General features: G+C 44.2%; 1 protein-coding gene and 1 long non-coding RNA gene across 2 annotated transcripts; one reads left to right on the forward strand and one right to left on the reverse strand.

The window, feature by feature from the left end:
• Positions 1-1,449: 1,449 nt before the first annotated feature.
• LOC129866992 (proline-rich transmembrane protein 4-like) lies at positions 1,450-10,899 on the reverse strand. Its single transcript, XM_055940069.1, has 3 exons — positions 10,658-10,899; positions 9,089-9,769; positions 1,450-4,903 (listed from the first exon to the last, which is right to left on the reverse strand). The coding sequence occupies exons 2-3, from the start codon at positions 9,639-9,641 to the stop codon at positions 2,751-2,753; spliced, it is 2,706 nt and encodes a 901-aa protein (XP_055796044.1). The 5' UTR covers positions 9,642-9,769; positions 10,658-10,899; the 3' UTR covers positions 1,450-2,750.
• Positions 10,900-15,261: 4,362 nt separating this feature from the next.
• On the forward strand, positions 15,262-17,003 carry LOC129866997 (uncharacterized). The gene is made up of 4 exons (XR_008761567.1): positions 15,262-15,346; positions 15,773-15,802; positions 16,540-16,801; positions 16,917-17,003. It is a non-coding gene; the product is annotated as an uncharacterized LOC129866997 (long non-coding RNA).
• Positions 17,004-20,049: the final 3,046 nt, after the last annotated feature.

Consider the following 20,049-nt stretch of genomic DNA (forward strand, 5'->3'; position numbering starts at 1 on the left):
CTCTCTGTGATAGGGCCTATAGATCATGACAATGTATACAGTCAGAGTCCATAAAGGTCTGACTAGAGTGTCACCCATACTGTATTTATTGTTCAGTTGCGGCCAAATATATTGGCACTTTTCGTAGCCCTTTCCTGCAGTCAATAACCAAAGCGCCCTCTTTGGCCTCATGGGTGGAATGTTTTTGCGATTTTCCCAACAACGAAAATCTGGTGGTTCTGTGTCAAACAGTTTTGTTATATTTTAGTCTTCTGTGATGCATATAAAGTGTAGTATTGGGATGCAAACTCAAAATGTAATACATTTCAACTCTATATCTGACATGGTACAGGTGTCTTTTTTTTTTTAAGCCCATAACCATGTGTGTGGTATATACTTTTGTTTCAAAGTGGATTTGTTTAAGACTACCAAGAATCACCATGTGTGACCCTGATTTAGCCCACTGCAGTAAAATGTTAAATAATTCCTATTTCTTTTCAAATAAGTTGAAATTGAAAAAAACATATTGGATTTTCCTCATTACAGAACCTATTGTATTTTTGTAAACTTAAGTTCAAAATTTTAATTGAGAAGATAAAGACAAAAAGCATGAACAAAATGATTGCCATCCCGGAGCTAGTACTTGGTTGCACAGCCTTTTGCCAAGATAACTGCAGATAAGCACTTGTAGTCATCAATGACTACAAGTGCTTTTCAGCAGCAAGTTGCTCAAATTGTTCTGTTTTAAGCGGTGCCCTCCACCAACTGCTGTTTCCAGCTCTTGCCATAGGTTATGGATGGGATTCAGATCTGGACTTTGCTGCCCACTCCAGAACAGCATCTGTTCTTGAACCTGAGTGTTTTATGTGTGTTTGGGGTCGCTGTCCTGCTGGGAGACCCACAACCTTCAACGGAGACACTGGGTTGAACATTGGATCCAAAACACCTGATAATCTGATTTCGTGATGGGTCGCAGGTAGCCTAGTAGTTAGAGAGTTGGGCCAGTAACCGAAAGGTTGCTAGATTGAATCCCGAGCTAACAAGGTAAAAATCTGTTTTGTCCCTGAACAAGGCAGTTAACCCGCTGTTCCTAGGCTGCCATTGTAAATAATAATTTGTTCTTAACTGATTTGCCTGGTTAAATAAAAAATCTAATAAAAAAATGCCTTGCACACGGAATCCAAAACCAAAAACCTATGGCATTTGTCATTATTTTCTCCATTCAAATTGAAAACTTAAGTATACTAAAAAAATGTGGTTCTGCAATGTTGAAAATCCAATAACAAGGTGTGGAGACAAGTTATTCTTATTTTAGAAGAAATAGGGAAATATTTAAGAAAAGTGCAAGGGTGCCAATATATTTGTCCGCAACCGTTTGTTCGTATTACTAGAAATAATTATTTTTTCAAACATCATAAACTTAATTTGTTTATCATACCTCATCTACGATGCATGACATACTAGTAGAACTGTTTTCCATGTACATTGTATTTACAATAAAACATACACTGAGTATACCAACCATTAGGAACACCTTCCTAATATTGAGTTACACCCTCCACTTTTGCCCTCAGAACATCCTTAATTTGTCAGGGCATGGACTCTAAGGTGTTGAAAGCATTCCACAGGGATGCTGGCCCATGTTGACTCCAATGCTTCCCACAGTTGTGTCAAATTGGCTGGATGTCCTTCAGGTGATGGAACATTCTTGATACACACAGGAAACTGTTGAGCATGAAAAACCCAACAGGGTTAGAGTTCTTGACACAAACTGGTGCGCCTGGCACCTACTACCATACCCCGTTCAAAGGTACTTAAATATTTTGTCATTCACCCTCTGAATGGCACACATCCATGTCTCAATTGTCTCATGGCTCAACAATCCTTCTTTAACCTGTATCCTCCCCTTCATCTACACTGACTGAAGTGGATTTAACAAATGACATCAATAAGGGATCATAACTTTAATCTGGATTGACCTGGTCAGTCTGTCATGGAAAGAGCAGGTGTTCTTACGTTTAGTATACTCTGTATATTTTACACAGTCTTCAATGATATATGTACCGTATGACACAGCGCTACTCATTGTAGAGAAAGGGTTTGAAATATCAGCGGATGAGCTGTTTTTCAATGAAATTAAAAACGTTGAGTGAGATCTTAGCTTTGGTGTCGGGTTCCATTGCTGCATTTGGCACTTGAACACTAGTATAACTCCTGGTTTATATTGGTGTTGTGACTTAAACAGGTACGCTTGTATTGCTTGGTGGTAGGCCACCAGTTATAAATTCTTTATAAGAACAAACTGTTTATAAAAAACAGCTATAATGTATGAGTTACACTTTATGTTCACTCTCCCCCAGTAGATGGCACTAAAGCATGACGTGATTTTGCATATTGGTATAGTTATCAACACTACACTGACATTTCTTATTCAAAGTTCTTCAAATCAGTTCTACTTTGGTTTCAGTAAGTTCATTTAGCACATTTTGGAACTAACTGTACAGTTATATACAGCTTATAACTAATCAAACAGAACTATCTATAAGTCTATGTGTAGAATCCCCATAAAACTGCAACTGATAGTTAGTTCTACCTCTGTACACTTCTGTTGTAGCAGTGCAAAAGCTGCTTGATCTGAATGCTAACATCACTCAGTTAAGTTCTTAGCTCTCACTAGAGGTCAATATATAATCTCTGTGCATTATACATGTCATATCCTTACGTCCTTGTGGCACATAGATGACGCATGGTTCAAACCCTGTAGCATCTGCCTACAGGTCAATAGTGTCACTGCACACGCTAAGAGCATCGATCTGTCGGCACACGTTGACGAATTCCGCTTGTACGGCCGTATCCCGTTCCAGCAACCTGCTTTCACTCAGGTCCTCTCTGCCGTCCAGTCGCCCCTCCCCCCGACTGTCCTGTGAGGCCGAGCTGAGGGTGCGGTAACGTCTGTGATAGGTAAGGTGGGGGAGTGTCCTGGGCAGGCTGCTCTGGGAGGGCTGCCCTCTGGTGGTGTGGGGGTGTGACCATGCCCCTCCTGTCCCTGAGCTGGAGAACAGACCCTGGGAAGACCCACTCAGGGACTCCTGGCACAGATAGCTGGAGTTACTACCTCTCCACCAGCATTCAGGCAGACAGCAGGGATCGCTGTGGCCTGGGAGAATGCCTCCCGGCTGGGGAGGCCGTGTAGGAGACATATCCACATCTCCACAGGAAGAGGTCCGGTAGAGGGGACTGTCAGCTGAGCTGTTTCCAGGCCATGAGGCACTCTGGCTGTGGTGGGAGCCAGGGGAGTTCAAGGAGAGGCTGGAAGAGGCGTGGAGCAGCCTGGAGGGGCTGAAAAGGCTGTGGGGAAACAGGGTCTCGCTGTACAGGGCCTGGTCTATGCTGCGGGACAGGTCAATGGGAGAGGGGGGACGCAGGTCCACTGTGGAGTCAGTTTCCAGACATATACTACCCTGGGAGGATCCCTGGGACTCAACCCCAGCTTGAAGTCTCCCTGGTGGGCTTGGAGGATCAGGGAGGTTGGGGTGTCTGGAGGTTTTGGTCTGGCCAGGGTGGGGGTTAAGGTGAGGATGCAGGTTCAGTCCATTTGAAGAGGGTTCCATTAGTGTGTAGAGGGGGAGGTCTTCGGACTGGTGCTTCCTGATGACATCACACACCACCTGCTTCTCTTTCTGCCCAAGGGACCAGGGGTAGTGAGGGGGGAGGATGGGAGAGAGGGGAAGTGGGTGGCTAGGCCCTCCTGCCGGTGAGGCACAGGGCAGCCGCGCCCACGACCCCTGACAGGTGTTGGTGTTGAGTTTAGTCCGGGAGGAGGAGTTAGAGTTGGAGCAACAGAAGAGGAGGGGCTGAGTGCCGATGATTGACAGGGACAGACATACCCCCACCTCACAGAGCCTGCAGCCCAGGTGGTATGCCCACCAAGGCCAGGGCTGGAACCCTGCCCCAGCATTCACCCCTCCGAGCCCTAATGCATGTAACATCCCATACAGCTGAAGCCCCCCACACCCTAACAGGCACAGAGCCCCTCCCACCCCAGCCCTTGCTGCCCTTCTCCACTCCTCAGCCTCAGCGAATGGGCACCGGGACAGCCGCCCCACCAGAACTGGGGAACCTGTTACCTCTCCCTCACCGTCACTCAGCCGTTGGATGTGTTTGGCGTCTTGTCGTACATGGCAGTAGAAGAGGAGGAAGGAGCAGGGGAGGAGGAGGCAGAGGAGGATGAACACTCCCTGGGGGAGCAGGAGAAGAACAGGGAGGCTGGGGAAGACATGGAATAGAGCTATGGAGCCCATGAAGGCCCCGAAGTGCATCAGGGAGAGGAAGAACAAGAGACAAGGCCTGGGCAGGAGGGAGAGAGAGAGGGAAAAATGAAGGGAGAGGTACATGCGAGAGCGGAGGGAGAGAAGAAGGAAGCAGACGGAGAAGGCAGAGGTGAGGCAGGGGAAGGGAAGTTCAGAGAGGAGGAGAGAGCCCAGAGCAGGCAGGTGGTCCTGGTGACTATAAGCATCATACAGCAGAAAGAATGCTCTAGTGCCTCCGGTGGCCAGGAGGAACAGGTGCAGCAGGGTGAAGTAGGGGCTTCCTGGGGGGCAGCGCAGGGGCAGACCTAACAGGCAGAGTACAGATATCAGACCTAATGCAGTGAACACAGATCCCAGACCGTAGATGTGGGCCTCCCAGGCAAAGCCCCAGGTGGCTAGAGCTGAGTTCCAATCAGAATACAGAGGCACAAAGAGAGGAGGGGTTAGAGACAGAAAGGGGCGCTGGGATTGATTGGAGATGATGTCATCGGGGTAAAAGGGGCTCCAGGATTGATCAGTTGTGTTGCAGGGTGTGGCTCTGGTGTCAAGGCTGCAGTCGACGAGAGCCGACTCATTGGTGGGCGACTTTGGCCACCCCTCCTCTGGAAACACACCTGCAAAAACAGAAACAAAGATTCTTGAAACTGATGCCCAAATCAACCACTTGCCCCTGGAATTTCATTGGGTGAAATATCAGGGAGAGAGAGGGAGAGCAAGAGAGCTAATCCATTATAAAAGTACATTCTTGTAACTGGGAATCTCTAACTGGGTCAGAGAGAGAGAGAGCCAGGGGATAGAGAGAGAAAGGGTGGGAGGGAGGGACAGAGAGCAAGAGAGGAAGAGAGAGACTGTGTTCAGATGAGGTAGTATTGACCCCATTGCTGTTCTCATTTGTGTAAATATTTATAATCACAAGCACACTCTTATAACTAACATTATATCAATAATAACATAATATGTCAAGAAAAAGTATGTGAACCCTTTGGAATTACCTGGATTTCTGCATAAATTGGTCATCAAATTTAATCTGATCTTCATCTAAGTCACAACGATAAACAAATATAGTGTGCTTAAACTAATAACACACAAATTATTGTAATTTTCTTGTCTATACTGAATACATCATTTACACATTCACAGTGTAGGTTGGTGAACCCCTAGGCTAATTGAAGTCAGGAGTCAGCTAACCTGGAGTCCAATCAATGAGATGAGATTGGAGATGTTGGTTAGAGCTGCCTTGCCCTATAAAAAACACTCACAAAATTTGAGTTTGCTATTCACAAGAAGTATTGCCTGATGTGAACCATGCCTCGAACAAAAGAGATCTCAGAAGACCTCAGATTAAGAATTATTGGCTTGCATAAAGCTCGAAAGGGTTACAAAAGTATCTCTAAAAGCCTTGATGTTCATCAGTCCACAGTAAGACAAATTGTCTATAAATGAAGAAAGTTCAGCACTGTTGCTACTCTCCCTAGGAGTGGCCGTCCTGCAAAGATGACTGCAAGAGCACAGCGCAGAATGCTTAATTGTCACGTTCCTGACCTATTATTCCTTTTTTCTTTTATTTATTTAGTTGGTCAGGGCGTGAGTTGGGGTGGGTTGTCTTTGTGTGTTTTGTCTAGTTTAGGGTGTGTGTATTGTTTAAGGGATTTTTAGTATGTATGGGGTTGTGTTCAGTGTAGGTGTTTAGGAAAGTCTATGGTTGCCTGATTTGGTTCTCAATCAGAGACAGCTGTTTATTGTTGTCTCTGATTGGGAGCCATATTTAAGGCAGCCATAGGCTTTAGGTGTTTGTGGGTAATTGTCTATGTTGAACGTTTGTTGCTTGTCTGTGCACTTACGTTATTTAGCTTCACGGTCGTTTGTTAGTTTGTGTATAGTGTTCGTTTTCGTGTTTTTCTCTCTTCCAAAATAAAGAGATGTATTTTGCACACGCTGCGCCTTGGTCCTCTCTCTCTCACGAAGACGATTGTGACATTAATGAGGTTAAGAAGAATCCTAGAGTGTCAGCTAAAGACTTACATACATTTCTGGAACATGCTAACATCTCTATTGAAGAGTCTAAGATATGTAAAACACTAAACAAGACTGGTGTTCATGGGAGGACGAAGCCACTGCTGTCCAAAAAAAACATTGCTGAACATCTGAAGTTTGCAAAAGTGCACCTGGATGTTCCACAGTGCTACTGGCAAAATATTCTGTGGACAGATGAAACTACAGTTGAGGTGTTTGGAAGGAACACACAACACTATGTGTGGAGAAAAAAAGGCACAGAACTCCAACATCAAAACCTCATCCCAACTGTAAAGTATGGTGGCGGGAGCATCATGGTTTGGGGTAGCTTTGCTGCCTCAGGGCCTTGACAACTTGCTATCATCAACGTAAAAAATTATTTCCAGAGTTTATCAAGACATTTTGCAGGAGATTGTTAGGCTATCTGTTGAAGCTCAACAGAAGTTGGGTGATGCAACAGGACAACGACCCAAAACACTGATGCAACAGAAGAAAATACGCCTTCTGGAGTGGCCCAGTCAGAGTCCTGACTTCAACCCGATTGAGATGCTGTAGCATGACCTCGAGACAGCAGTTCACACAAGACATCCCAAGAATATTGCTGAACTGAAACAGTTTTGTAAAGTGGAATGGTCCAAAATTCCTCCTGACCATTGTGCAGGTCAGATCCGCAACTACAGAAAACGTTTGGTTGAGGTTATTGCTGCCAAAGGAGGGTAAACCAGTTATTAAAACCAAGGGTTCACATTCTTTTTCCACCCTGCACTGTGAATGTTTACACGGTGTGTTCAATAAAGACTGGTACTGCTGGCTTGCTTCTGAAGCTAAGCAGGGTTGGTCCTGGTCAGTCCCTGGATGGGAGACCAGATGCTGCTGGAAGTGGTGTTGGAGGGCCAGTAGGAGGCACTCTTTCCTCTGGTCTAAAAAATATCCCAATGCCCCAGGGCAGTGATTGGGGACACTGTCCTGTGTAGGGTGCCGTCTTTCGGATGGGACGTTAAACGGGTGTCCTGACTCTCTGAGGTCATTAAAGATCCCATGGCACTTATCGTAAGAGTAGGGGTGTTAACCCCGGTGTCCTGGCTAAGTTCCCAATCTGGCCCTCAAACCATCATGGTCACCTAATAATCCCCAGTTTACAATTGGCTCATTCATCCCCCTCCTGTAACTATTCCCCAGGTCGTTGCTGCAAATGAGAACGTGTTCTCAGTCAACTTACCTGGTAAAATAACGGTAAAATAAAAAAATAAAAAATAAAAAGACATGAAAATGTATAATGGTTTATGTGTTTTTAGTTTAAGCAGACTGTGTTAGTCTATTGTTGTGACCTAGATGAAGATCAGATCAAATTGTATGGCCAATTTATTCAGAAATCCAGGTATTTCCAAAGGGTTCACATACTTTTTCTTGCTACTGTATTCTATACTGTATGTCTGTCCCCTATGATTACATAACATCTGAATAATGTAGACAAGTCCATTCCCTATGTGCCTGCCTACTGCCTACTGAGCTCTACAACAAGACCTTATCTGGTCTCTTCTCTTCATGTGTGTGTGTGTGTGTGTGTGTGAGAGAGAGAGACGTGAGACACAGAGCTAACCCAGTTCTGTCTCCCTCCCTCTTAGACCTTTTACTACCCTCTATCTATGCTCTCTACCCCTCCCTGGCTGGAGAGGCAAGAGGCTTCTACAATGTCCTATATAAAACCACCAGTCCACTGTGTTTCTCATTCACATCTCATTTACTGTCCTCACACAAAGGAATTCATTAACAGTCTCCCTCGGCGTAGCTGTTTAAGAAGATAGGACAGCAAGGGAGAGAAATAAAATGTGTCTGTGACAGAGTAGAAAAGAAGAGGAGAGTGAGAGGTGGTAGAGATGGATGGAAGATGGAGGGGAGAGATGAAGGGGGAGATTGAGGGAGGAGAGAAGGAGGATTGATGGAGTGGGAGAGAAGGAGATGAGAGAATGAGAAAGAGAGAGAGGAGAGAGAGGGAGAGGCGTGACGTAAACCGCCCTGTGAATATAAAACTGTGTTTGCCAGCAGAATACATATCACACATTCACAGAGCAGGCACAGAGCAGACATAGAGGAGGCACAGAGCAGACATAGAGCAGGCACAGAGCAGCCATAGAGCAAACATAGAGGAGGCACAGAGCAGACATAGAGCAGGCACAGAGCAGCCATAGAGCAAACATAGAGAATGCACAGAGCAGACATAGAGGAGGCACAGAGCAGACATAGAGCAGGCACAGAGCAGCCATAGAGCAAACATAGAGAATGCACAGAGCAGACATAGAGGAGGCACAGAGCAGACATAGAGCAGGCACAGAGCAGCCATAGAGCAAACATAGAGAATGCACAGAGCAGACATAGAGCAGACATAGAGCAGGCACAGAGCAGACGTAGAGCAGATATAGAGAAGGCACAGAGCAGACAGAGAAGACAAGTCACCTTCCAACACACACTTCAATAGCAAATACACACACTACTAATACTACTACAACTACAACTGGGCATGTAAACACCAAACACACATTGTACTTCATGATATCAGAGGTAGGATGTCATGAACAGAAAATATATAAGGGGTTACTCTCATCACACTGCCACAGTAAATCAGTACATTCACCACCAATATTTTACAAAATCGAAAATAGGTCAATTCTGCCAAATATCCTATAAATACTAGGGAAGACTATTCTTACCAACACCCTGAGGGTGTTGTAAAAGTGGACATATCACTGTGACATGGGGGTGAAGGGATGGGGGTTGGATGCTCTTACTTGTGTCTGTTCCTGTTTCCTCTGTGAAGTCCTGTAACTCGTCTCCAATCTCTTCCACCACGATATCTCCCTCCAGTATGTCTCTCTGTTGAGTGGCTGAGAAGTCCAGAGCTAACAACTCTCTGTTTGTGGCCTGGGCTCTGGGTTGGTGTTGGTCCGCGTCAGTAGTAGACCCTAGCTGTGCATTCACTGGGGCTGGTGATGTAGGTCTAGTGAGTGGATTAAAGCCTTGGGTCTCTGTATAGTCACTGATAGTTCCCCGAAACTCATCTTTGTGGTCCTTTTTCTCAGTTTCCTCAGGTGCCAGTGTGGAGTCTTTCAGCCCTGGAAACCAGTCCAGAGAGTCGGCCCTTCTGGCTCCAGCGGTGGGGACTACAGGAGCCCAGGAGGGCCATACAGTGCTGTGTGAGGCCAGTACTGGGACGTCAATCTGTGTGTCTGTATGTGGGTGTGGTGGTGCCTTTGTGGCGCCCTCTGGGGCCAAGGTAAAGGCTTGAAGATGGAGGAGAGGAGCAAGGGAGAGGAGGAGAGAGGTCCACATCACAGCAGCCATGATGGAGACCCTATAGTGTAATATTCTCTTTGAAGTCACATGAGGCAGGTAAACATTGCTGTCCAATCACATGATTCCCAACGAATACTTCTTTCACCTCAATGCCACATACTTAAGAATAGGCTCACCTGCAGAACCCAGACAACACACACCTCACAGTCAAATAAAACCACATTATATTTGTCACATGCTTCGTAAACAACAGGTGTAGACTAACAGTGAAATCCTTACTTATGGGCCTTTCCCAACAGTACAGAGAGAAAGAAAATAGAGAAATAGTAGAAAAGTAATAACATGTAATAATAAAAGTAATAATAAATACACAATTAGTAACGATAACTTGGCTATATACATGGGGTACCAGTACTGAGTCGATGTGTAGAGGTACGAAGTAATTGAAGAAGATATGTACATATAATTAGGAATAAAGTGACTACGTAACATGATAGATAATAAACAGTAGCAGCTGTGTATGTGATGAGTCAAAAAAGTTAGTGCAAAAAGGGTCAATGCAGATAGTCCGGGTGACTATTGGTTAACTATTTAACTAACTATTTAGAAATCTTATGGCTTGGGGGTTGAAGCTGATCAGGGTCCTGTTGGTTCCAGACTTGGTGCATCGGTACCACTTGCTGTGCGGTAGAAGAGAAAAAAGTCTATGACTTGGGTGCCTGGAGTCTTAAAAAAATGTTTAGGGCCTTCCTCGCAGTCAGCATACAAAGAAACTGTAGCAGTGTCCTCTCCTCCTCCACTAGAAAAAACAAACTCTCCCATGTACGCATGCGTACCTAATTTAGATTTTTTTTCTGCCTATCTCTGCAAATGTACTCAGAAAGTAGCACAGCACTCACCATTGATATGCACAGCGACACCAACCACTTTAATCTATCCCTCTCCAGAAATCTCTCTTCTTTGTCTCTTCACAACTCCCCCACCCCTGCCTCAGTCTTCTAGACCCTCTTATTTTTCAGACAGCAGACAAATATCACACATACACACACATTTGTAGTACTTACTATGCTGCATCCTTGTGCTCTCCATCAGACAGGACAGGTCCCAGCTCAGCCAAGCAACAACAATCCCCTCTGTCCCACACCACACTGCTGCTGCCACCTAGATCCCTCCGTCTGTCTGTGTGAGAGTGTGAGTTACAGGCTCACTCCTCTTCTCAGTATCATTCACATACTCTCCCCCTCTCTTTCCGTCCCTCCCTCGTTCAGTTTCTCTCTTCTTCTGATGTGTGCCGGGAATGCATGGTTCCGTGGATACACCTCACTGTGTAAATTATTTATCATTGCGGTCTGGTCATACATTCACACGTCAGTGAGAATAAATCATTAATTGGAGGATGGCACTGTGCATTTAGAATTAACTATCAGATCAATACAGTGTATTGGATGTAATTTGCGGCTTGAGTTTAAACCAACCCTCTCCGTGATACTTTACATAAAAGCAATAGTCAGTGTAAAAGTGACTACAAATTAAAAGTACGTCATAATTTATGGTACACACATCACAAGGAATTTGTAACTTCTTTGTGAGCCTAGCACGCACTACTGGTGTTTTATATTGTTATGGGGTGTGTGTCCTCTGTCCTGTCATCACACCATCTATCTATCTCTCGTTATCTGTCTCCTTCTACTCAACATGTTGATGTCATCAGACTCTGATAGATATAGTACTGTATCTCCCTGTGGGGTAAAGTCCAGGCTCATCTCCTCATTTAATTCCTCTGTGGATACTTGAAAATAAACACTGATCCACATACTGTACCTTGTTAATCTGTGTACATCTTCAATCTGTACTCTGACTGACCAGAGTTGAATAGGATGTTATTGGCCATTGTACTGTATCTACTGTATATTATAGATCTGTTCTGCTAGTATACGACTGACTGGGGGTTGGATTATGGGTGAGCGTCATTGATTACAGCAGTGCATTCACAGAGGATGAACCAATGCGTCTAGCCACTGTCTATGCAATATCATAGAGCAATAACAAAGCTGCATTGAGATATTGTATTCCAGTATGTTCTTTTTTTTGATACTGACCAAAAATCAATTGGATTTAGAGCAATGATGAATGGATCGTCTTCAGTATCAATATCTCCTTCATCTCTCCTGTCTGTAGGTCAGACTATCAGGCAGGTTTGCACTGATGCAACAGAAAGCTCTTATTTATTCCTGTAGACACTGTAGAGTTGCTCGTCCCTGACCTATTTAAATATCTGTGGAAGATCAAACAGACACACAGGCCGGCAGGAAGACAGCCATCGGTGTAGAATGAGATAGTTTGGTTTCAGGATTGAGGCATTATCTGTCCCTGGGAAACAGCAGAGTTAATGATCCATAACCAGAGAGAGGCCCAATAATTGATCAATGATGGATCAATAACAGTAAACAGGACTTGCTCACAGTGGGGTAAGCCTAGGGGTGGAGGGTCACAGAGTACAGGGTAGTCACCTAGGGTAAAAAACTTACCAGGCATTAAACCAGGGGTGTTCTGTACCACTCAAAACTGTGTTAGCCAGCTGAGCTGAAGCTCTGGGACCAAACACCAGTCTTCAGGTTTCACACAACAGTTGGCCAGCCCTGCTGTAGGGGGTTAGGAGAGCCACACCAGAGCCGACTGACACTCGGAGTGATGACCACACAGGAGGCACCAACCAGCCGGAACTAAGGGTTTCAGGAGAGGAACAATGACTGACCAAACACATGACCTCAGCGTTGGGCATGGCCAACCCCCCCAAAAATGACCTACACACACTTATACACAGGAGAACACTCACACACAAGCTTGCACAGAAACACACACTCGGGAACACTCGAACACGCATACACAACTACATGCACATACACACCACGCACACACATACACACCACGCATACACGCACATGCACACACGCGCACACACACATCAAGCCTGAGCACGCATACACCGTCTGCCTGCATGGCTGCTGAGTCAGGCCTGACAGGGGATGAGTTGTCCAAACTGGGGGCCCAATGTGTTCTATGTGTGTGAGTCAGAAAGGCTGCATGATTTGCATGTTAGGGAGATATAGGCCAGCTCATATCTGGCAATGAGAATTGCAGCATAAGCTGCAGAGCATACTGTAACAGCCATATTGAATTAATTAAATACTCTTAAAACACATGGTTGTTTCAACTATGAGAAAATAACACACACACAGGTAAAAATGATCGAGGATAAAAACATAATAATTACAAACGTTATGTATTCATCTACAGATGTTTCTCCTTGACAAAAGCACAGCCTTCCAATTGTCTTAAGGAATTAAAAGATACACGCGTTTTCGCTCACTCCGAAAAATAATTCGGTCTTCAAAATAACACACATTTACAGTAAAGGACGCGTTAAAAATACAAGGGACTATCACTAAAGTGTTGACGACACTCTAAAATGAAACCGTTATCAACTCTTCAGAATTAAGTTATGAAACCTTATTCAATGAAAATAAAATGGTCTTTGTTTGGATAAAATTAGAGTGCTAAAACGTGTTTATTTAGCTGTTGTTTAAATGACCTAACGATCATAGCCCCCATATGTAGGAACGATTTCACCAGCTTGTGACATGAGTACAGTGTTGCCAACTTATTTTCAGGGGAAGTTGCTAGAGGCAGGTTGATTTGTTGCTAAAAGTTACTAAATGACGTTATGATGTCATTGCGTGATAAGGTAAAAGTGCGTCAGTACGTTGAATACAGAGTAACGTTACTCAAATTGACTGGCCAGATCGGCAAAAAATATGATTTGACATTTGTTCAGGTACAGACTCCCAGTCTTTTCTGTACAATTTGATTGAGACATGTTGATTGATGTTGTAAGTTCTGTTCGAGATCAAACATTCGTGACCAACTATATTCATTGGGTTTGGCTCGTCGAACTCGTACTGCTGCTGCAGTCAGCCAACAAAGTTTTGCTGAAAATGCTGCTGCCTGTGCACGAGTTGAGCGCATGCTGCAGACGTCACTCACATTGCACCTTTGCAGCCAGGCACGTGTGTTGTGACAGAGAACATTGTTTTTGTGTCATTTAGAGGGAAATTGCGTGCATTTTAGCGTTTGAGTCACTTTTCAAAAGTTGCTAAAAGTTCAAAATAAATGTTTAAAAGTAGCTACATTTGTTGCTAGGTGCTATTTGAAAAAAAAGTTGCCAGGGTAGTCTGGAAAGTTGCTAAATTGCCATCACTGCATGAGTACTGTCTCTAATGAGTACTTCGTGGACGTTGGGGCATAGCGACATGGCACACGTTGAAGAGTTACCGTTCTCCTGGATTTTGTTCTTCAAACTAAGTCCCCCTGCAAAGACATGCTAAACTTTGCACTCTAGTGCAGTGTTTCCCATCCCCGGTCCTTGAGTACCACCAACAGCACACATTTTCATTGTAGCCGTGGACAAACACGCCTCATTCAACTCATTGAGGGCCTGAGGATTAGTTGACAAATTGAGTCAGGTGTGCTTGTCCAGGTTTACAATAAAAAAGTGAACTGTTGGGGGTACCGAAGGAACAGGGTTGGGAAAATGTTTTCCCAACATTGCAACTGCTTTTGAAAAAATAAATACATAATTTGATGTATTATTTATACCAGCATTTATATTCTAACTTTACACAGATGCTGGTATGTTGAAAGGTATTGTGTAGGCTATATTTAAAGAAAAACGTTTAATAAATACAAATATATGTTGTTGGAATTACTCAATAGAGTCTGCTAAACTTAAATTGGTCTTTTGTGCTGGGCAACGGATTTAATACAGAGTACTGGTGACTCCTTACTCCACCCACTCCATTCACTGCATTGCAATACACAGTATATATAGAATACTTATAGTATTGGGTGGTAGAGAAAAAAATGTTACTACCTGTCTCATATAGACTGGGGTGGGAAATACTCAGTTGGGCCTCTACTAACCAAATATGGTTAGTTTTGGAGGGGGACTGTGTCGCCCGGCCTGCTGCTGGCTTTTCATTGTTGGAGCTAGAAACACAAGCATTTCTCTACACCCGCAATAACATCTGCTAAACACACGTATGTGACAAATACAATTTGATTTGCTGGCTTTTCATTCCGCCCCCTCCATAGCCCCCAATGCAATGTACTGTAATAGACTGTACATGGTATACATACTGGCTTGTAGAGATAATTTTTCTACCTGTCTCAGCTGAGACTGAGCATTTCCCACCCCACTTTAGCTGAGACAGGTAGAAAAGTTATCTCTACAAGCCCAAATGTATCCTATGTACAGTCTATTACAGTGTAATGCATTGGGGGCTATGGTGGGGGCAGAGTGAAAAGACAGCAGCAGGCTGTGTGACAGTCCCCCCCAAAAAGTAACCATATTTGGTTATTAGAGACCCTACTGACTATTTCCCACCCCACTAGCTCAGACAGGTGAAAAAGTTATCTCTACAGCCCAATATTCTCAACATACCAGTGTCAACATAGTATTTTTTCATTATTGGTCTTTAAAAAAAAAGTCAAATCATATTTTTTATTTGTTTTCATAAATTACTCATTGCCTTTCTTGTTGGCACAATACAAGTGTCCATTGATTAAATTTCCATATCTTTTGAATGAGTTATCCACATTGCAAGGTTTCGTCATTACATACTAACGTGACGTCATTTATGCTGCTGGCAGAATACTAGTCGCTGAAGCGTTTTGTGAGTGAAGCATTTTCACAGGTAAGGAATGTTCTCATATGATAGCTAGCTAGTTAGCAGCCTTCCAATGTTTTGATGTGTCAATACAGGATTTGATAGTAAACCATTAGCAACATCAGAATTTAGCTAGGTCCTGTCGACCACAAAAAAATTGAGTAGCTAGCTAGCTAAGTGATTTGAATTGTTTACTTGCGGTAAAATAGCTAGTTAACGTTAGCTATGCCAGTTTCGACAGATCATGTTTTTGAGTTATTGAATTAATCTTGCTCACTAATTGCCCGTTAATATGCCTTTTAAAAATGTGTAATGATGACCAATTAACCTAGCATCTTTTTTTATTGATATTATCAGTGTGCAACATCCTATGTTGCCCGAAAATCTGAAAATGGTTGTGGAAAATTGTGTTTTATTGAGACGGCACACATTTTCAATTTTTTCCCCCAACAGAATGCCATTAAAGCTAGTTACGGAGGAAAGGTAATTTACAAGCCAGAATATTGAGTACAAATACATTTTACTCTACCGCATGTCTGTGCGGTTGGTCCTTCTGCTGGTGGAAATTCGAGACAAAATATCTGCAGGAAAGTAGCTATTATTTACGATTACTTTTTAGAAAGCTGGTACCGCTGTTGACATTTTTATCATCTGGCACATGAGTAAAAAATTAACACCTGCAGGATCACGGTTATTATGTATGCATTGCGTGCATGTACTGTCTTGTGTACTGCATGTCTTAGGTGATGAGTTAACAAATCGTGATAGCCACACACAGGGACCCACGGTTTGAAGTCTGTTTAATAAAATGTTCCTGTGGGTATACATTTCCACCTGCAGAAGGACCAACTGTCCAGACTACCTGTAGAGTAAATTGACATTTTCGATATTTAACTACTGGCTTTCAGCAGAATGTTCGTTTTTTTTGTTACAACACTAGTGTGGCAATACAGCGTTGCTAAAAGCAGCTATGTTTGCACATGCAGTGTGCCCTTGAGAAAGTCAGGGGTCCGACTGCTAGAGCTAGAACAACCTCATAGTTGTCAATAGGCTAGCTTGCAATTAATTAACACATAAATAACTGAATGAATAAATAATTGACTCTGGTCAAATTACAATACAATAGAAGTACTAGATATCTATAATGTTACATCATGTTTATACAGCAAATCTGTCTACAAAATATAATTTTTCAATTTCTCATTATTGTCCCCTTCCAGACCAACGCCTTTACCACAGCTGCCTTATTGCACTGCCAGCACCCCCTACAGGCTTCCTAACTCAGCGCTCACTGTCCCACCTTGCTGTCACCATGCTATTCCGTGGGATCACAGCTCACCGCATCAGCAAGACCATCACCTTGTACCTGAACGAGACGGCGTCACCTAAACCTTCACCTGGGCCTCCCATTGGGCCTCCCATTGGCTCTCTGTCTGCCCTCCTTTCTGTCTAAAACACCTCCGATCCCCCCCCCTGCTCTAGGTAAGTCAGTTCCTGTGGCCTCGTTGGGGTCTAGACTATGGAGCAAGGGTATTGGATGTCCTACAGAGTGACCGCTTTGTGTCACGCCCCTTACTCGTGCATGCCTTTTCCATAGGAGGATACACCTTCACCCAGTTGCTGGTGCACATGTCTCACGACACACAGAAGTACCACAGCTTCACTAAGAGGATCAAAGGCCACATCTATGACAGCCTAGTGCTGGGCTCACTGGAGAGGATGGCTACTGGTGAGTCTGGGGGTCAGGGATTAGAGGTTAAAGGTTATATACCATCAGGTGTAACACATGTATGACAGCCTAGTACTGTCTGGTACAGCCTGGTTAGGGGTTAATAAGCTAACCAGTGAGCTGACATTGTCCTCTCTCCTAAGGCCATTTTCCCATCCACTACAATCCCTTTTCCCATCCACTACCCCTTAGGCCCTCAGCATGGCCCCCATCAAGGCCAAGTTACCACAGGACACAGCTATGGTCCGGTCCAGAAATAGTCTCTAGCCCAGTGGTATTCAATGCTTTTCAGCCGGGACCCCATTTTTTTTCAGCCAGAACTTCTGGGGACCCCATTTTTGTAGTGTAAATTTCTCCCTACCCCACTGCAAATCTAATGACACAACCTTAAAATCGGTGAATTACAATTTTTACATGAACAAATAATCTTTAATTCATTATATTTTCAAAATGAAAAGAAACCAATAAAAAATGTACTCAATCTTTTATTTTTCAAATGATCTTTCTCAACAGCAAAAAATATATACACTACCATTCAAAAGTTTGGGGTCACTTAGAAATGTCCTTGTTTTTGAAATAAAAGCTAATTTGTTGTCCATTAAAATAACATCAAATTAATCAGAAATACAGTAGACATTGTTAATGTTATAAATGACTATTGTAGCTGGAAAGGGCTGATTTATGGAATATCTACAGAGGCCCATTATCAGCAACCGTCACTCCTGTGTTCCAAAGGCACATTGTGTTAGCTAATCCAAGTTTATCCTTTTAAAAGTCTAATTGATCATTAAAAACCCCTCGTGCAATTATGTTAGCACAGCTGAAAACTTAGTAGCTGCAAAACACCAGTCTCAACAGTCAAGAGGTGAATCCGGGATGCTAGCCTTCTAGGCAGAGTTGCAAAGAAAAAGCCATGTCTCAGACTGGCCAATAAAGAGTAAAGATTAAAATGGGCAAAAGAACACAGACACTGGACAGAGGAACTGTGCCTAGAAGGCCAGCATCCCGGAGTCGCCTCTTCACTGTTCAAATCAAAGTTTATTTGTCACTTGCGCCGAATACAACAGGTGTAGACCTTACAGTGAAATGCTTACTTACAGGCTCTAACCAATAGTGCAAAAAAGGTGTTAGGTGAACAATAGGTAAGTAAGGAAATAAAACAACAGTAAAAAGACAGGCTATATACAGTAGCGAGGCTATAAAAGTAGCGAGGCTACAAACACACCGGTTAGTCAGACTGATTGAGGTAGTATGTACATGTAGATATGGTTAAAGGGACTATGCATATATGATGAACAGAGAGTAGCAGTAGCGTAAAAGAGGGGTTGGCGGGTGGTGGAACCCAATGCAGATAGCCCGGTTAGCCAATGTGCGGGAGAACTGGTTGGTTGGCCCAATTGATGTAGTATGTACATGAATGTATAGTTAAAGTGACTGTATATATGATAAACAGAGTAGCAGCAGCGTAAAAAGAGGGTTTGGGGGGGGACACACAATGCAAATAGTCCGGGTAGCCATTTGATTACCTGTTCAGGAGTCTTATGGCTTGGGGGTAAAAACTGTTGAGAAGCCTTTTTGTCCTAGACTTGGCACTCCGGTACCGCTTGCCATGTGGTAGTAGAGAGAACAGTCTATGACTGGGGTGGCTGGGGTGTTTGACAATTTTTAGGGCCTTCCTCTGACACCGCCTGGTGTAGAGGTCCTGGATGGCAGGCAGCTTAGCACCAGTGATGTACTGGGCCGTACGCACTACCCTCTGTAGTGCCTTGCGGTCAGAGGCCGAGCAATTGCCGTACCAGGCAGTGATGCAACCAGTCAGGATGCTCTCGATGTTGCAGCTGTAGAACCTTTTGAGGATCTCAGGACCTATGCCAAATCTTTTTAGTTTCCTGAGGGGGAATGGGCTTTGTCATGCCCTCTTCACGACTGTCTTGGTGTGTTTGGACCATTCTAGTTTGTTGTTGATGTGGATACCGAGGAACTTGAAGCTCTCAACCTGCTCCACTACAGCCCCATCGATGAGAATTGGGGCGTGCTCAGTCCTCCTTTTCCTGTAGTCCACAATCATCTCCTTAGTCTTGGCTACGTTGAGGGATAGGTTGTTATTCTGGCACGACACGGCCAGGTCTCTGACCTCCCTATAGGCTGTCTTGTCGTTGTCTGTGATCAGGCCTACCACTGTTGTGTCGTCTGCAAACTTAATGATTGTGTTGGAGTCGTGCCTGGCCATGCTGTCGTGGGTGAACAGGGAGTATAGGAGGGGACTGAGCACGCACCCCTGTGGAGCTCCAGTGTTGAGGATCAGCGTGGCAGATGTGTTGCTACCTACACTCACCACCTGGGGGCGGCCCGTCAGGAAGTCCAGGATCCAGTTGCAGAGGGAGGTGTTTAGTCACAGGATCCTTAGCTTAGTGATGAGCTTTGAGTGTACTATGGTGTTGAACGCTGAGCTGTAGTCAATGAATAGCATTCTCACATAAGTTCATTTTGTCCAGGTGGGAAAGGGCAGTGTGGAGTGCAGTAGAGATTGTATCATCTGTGGATCTGTTTGGGCCGTATGCAAATTGGAGTGGGTTTAGGGTTTCTAGGATACGGGTGTTGATGTGAGCCATTACCAGCCTTTCAAAGCACTTCATGGCTATGGACGTGAGTGCTACGGGTCTGTAGTCATTTAGGCAGGTTGCCTTTGTGTTCTTGGGCACAGGGACTATGGTGGTCTGCTTGAAACATGTTGGTATTATTAACTCACAGGGACATGTTGAAAATGTCAGTGAAGACACCTGCCAGTTGGTCAGCACACGTCCTGGTAATCCGTCTGGCCCCACAGCCTTGTGTATGTTGACCTGTTTAAAAAGTTCTTACTCATGTCGGCTACGGAGAGCGTGATCACGCAGTCGTCCGGAACAGCTGATGCTCTCATGCATGCCTCAATGTTGCTTGCCTCGATGCGAGCATAGAAGTGATTGCCGTACCAGGCAGTGATGCAACCAGTCAGGATGCT

The sequence above is a fragment of the Salvelinus fontinalis genome, chromosome 12 (genome assembly GCF_029448725.1).
Source record: "Salvelinus fontinalis isolate EN_2023a chromosome 12, ASM2944872v1, whole genome shotgun sequence".
NCBI classification, from domain to species: Eukaryota; Metazoa; Chordata; class Actinopteri; order Salmoniformes; family Salmonidae; genus Salvelinus; species Salvelinus fontinalis.

What these genes read in the sequence shown, in the direction of transcription:
- LOC129866992 (XM_055940069.1), bottom strand. Translation starts at nt 9,641, where the DNA reads ATGGCTGCTGTGATGTGGACCTCTCTCCTCCTCTCCCTTGCTCCTCTC. An exon ending in GGAAACAGGAACAGACACAA is followed by an intron (nt 4,904 to 9,088) that starts GTAAGAGCATCC and finishes CTGTTTTTGCAG; the next exon opens with GTGTGTTTCCAGAGGAGGGG.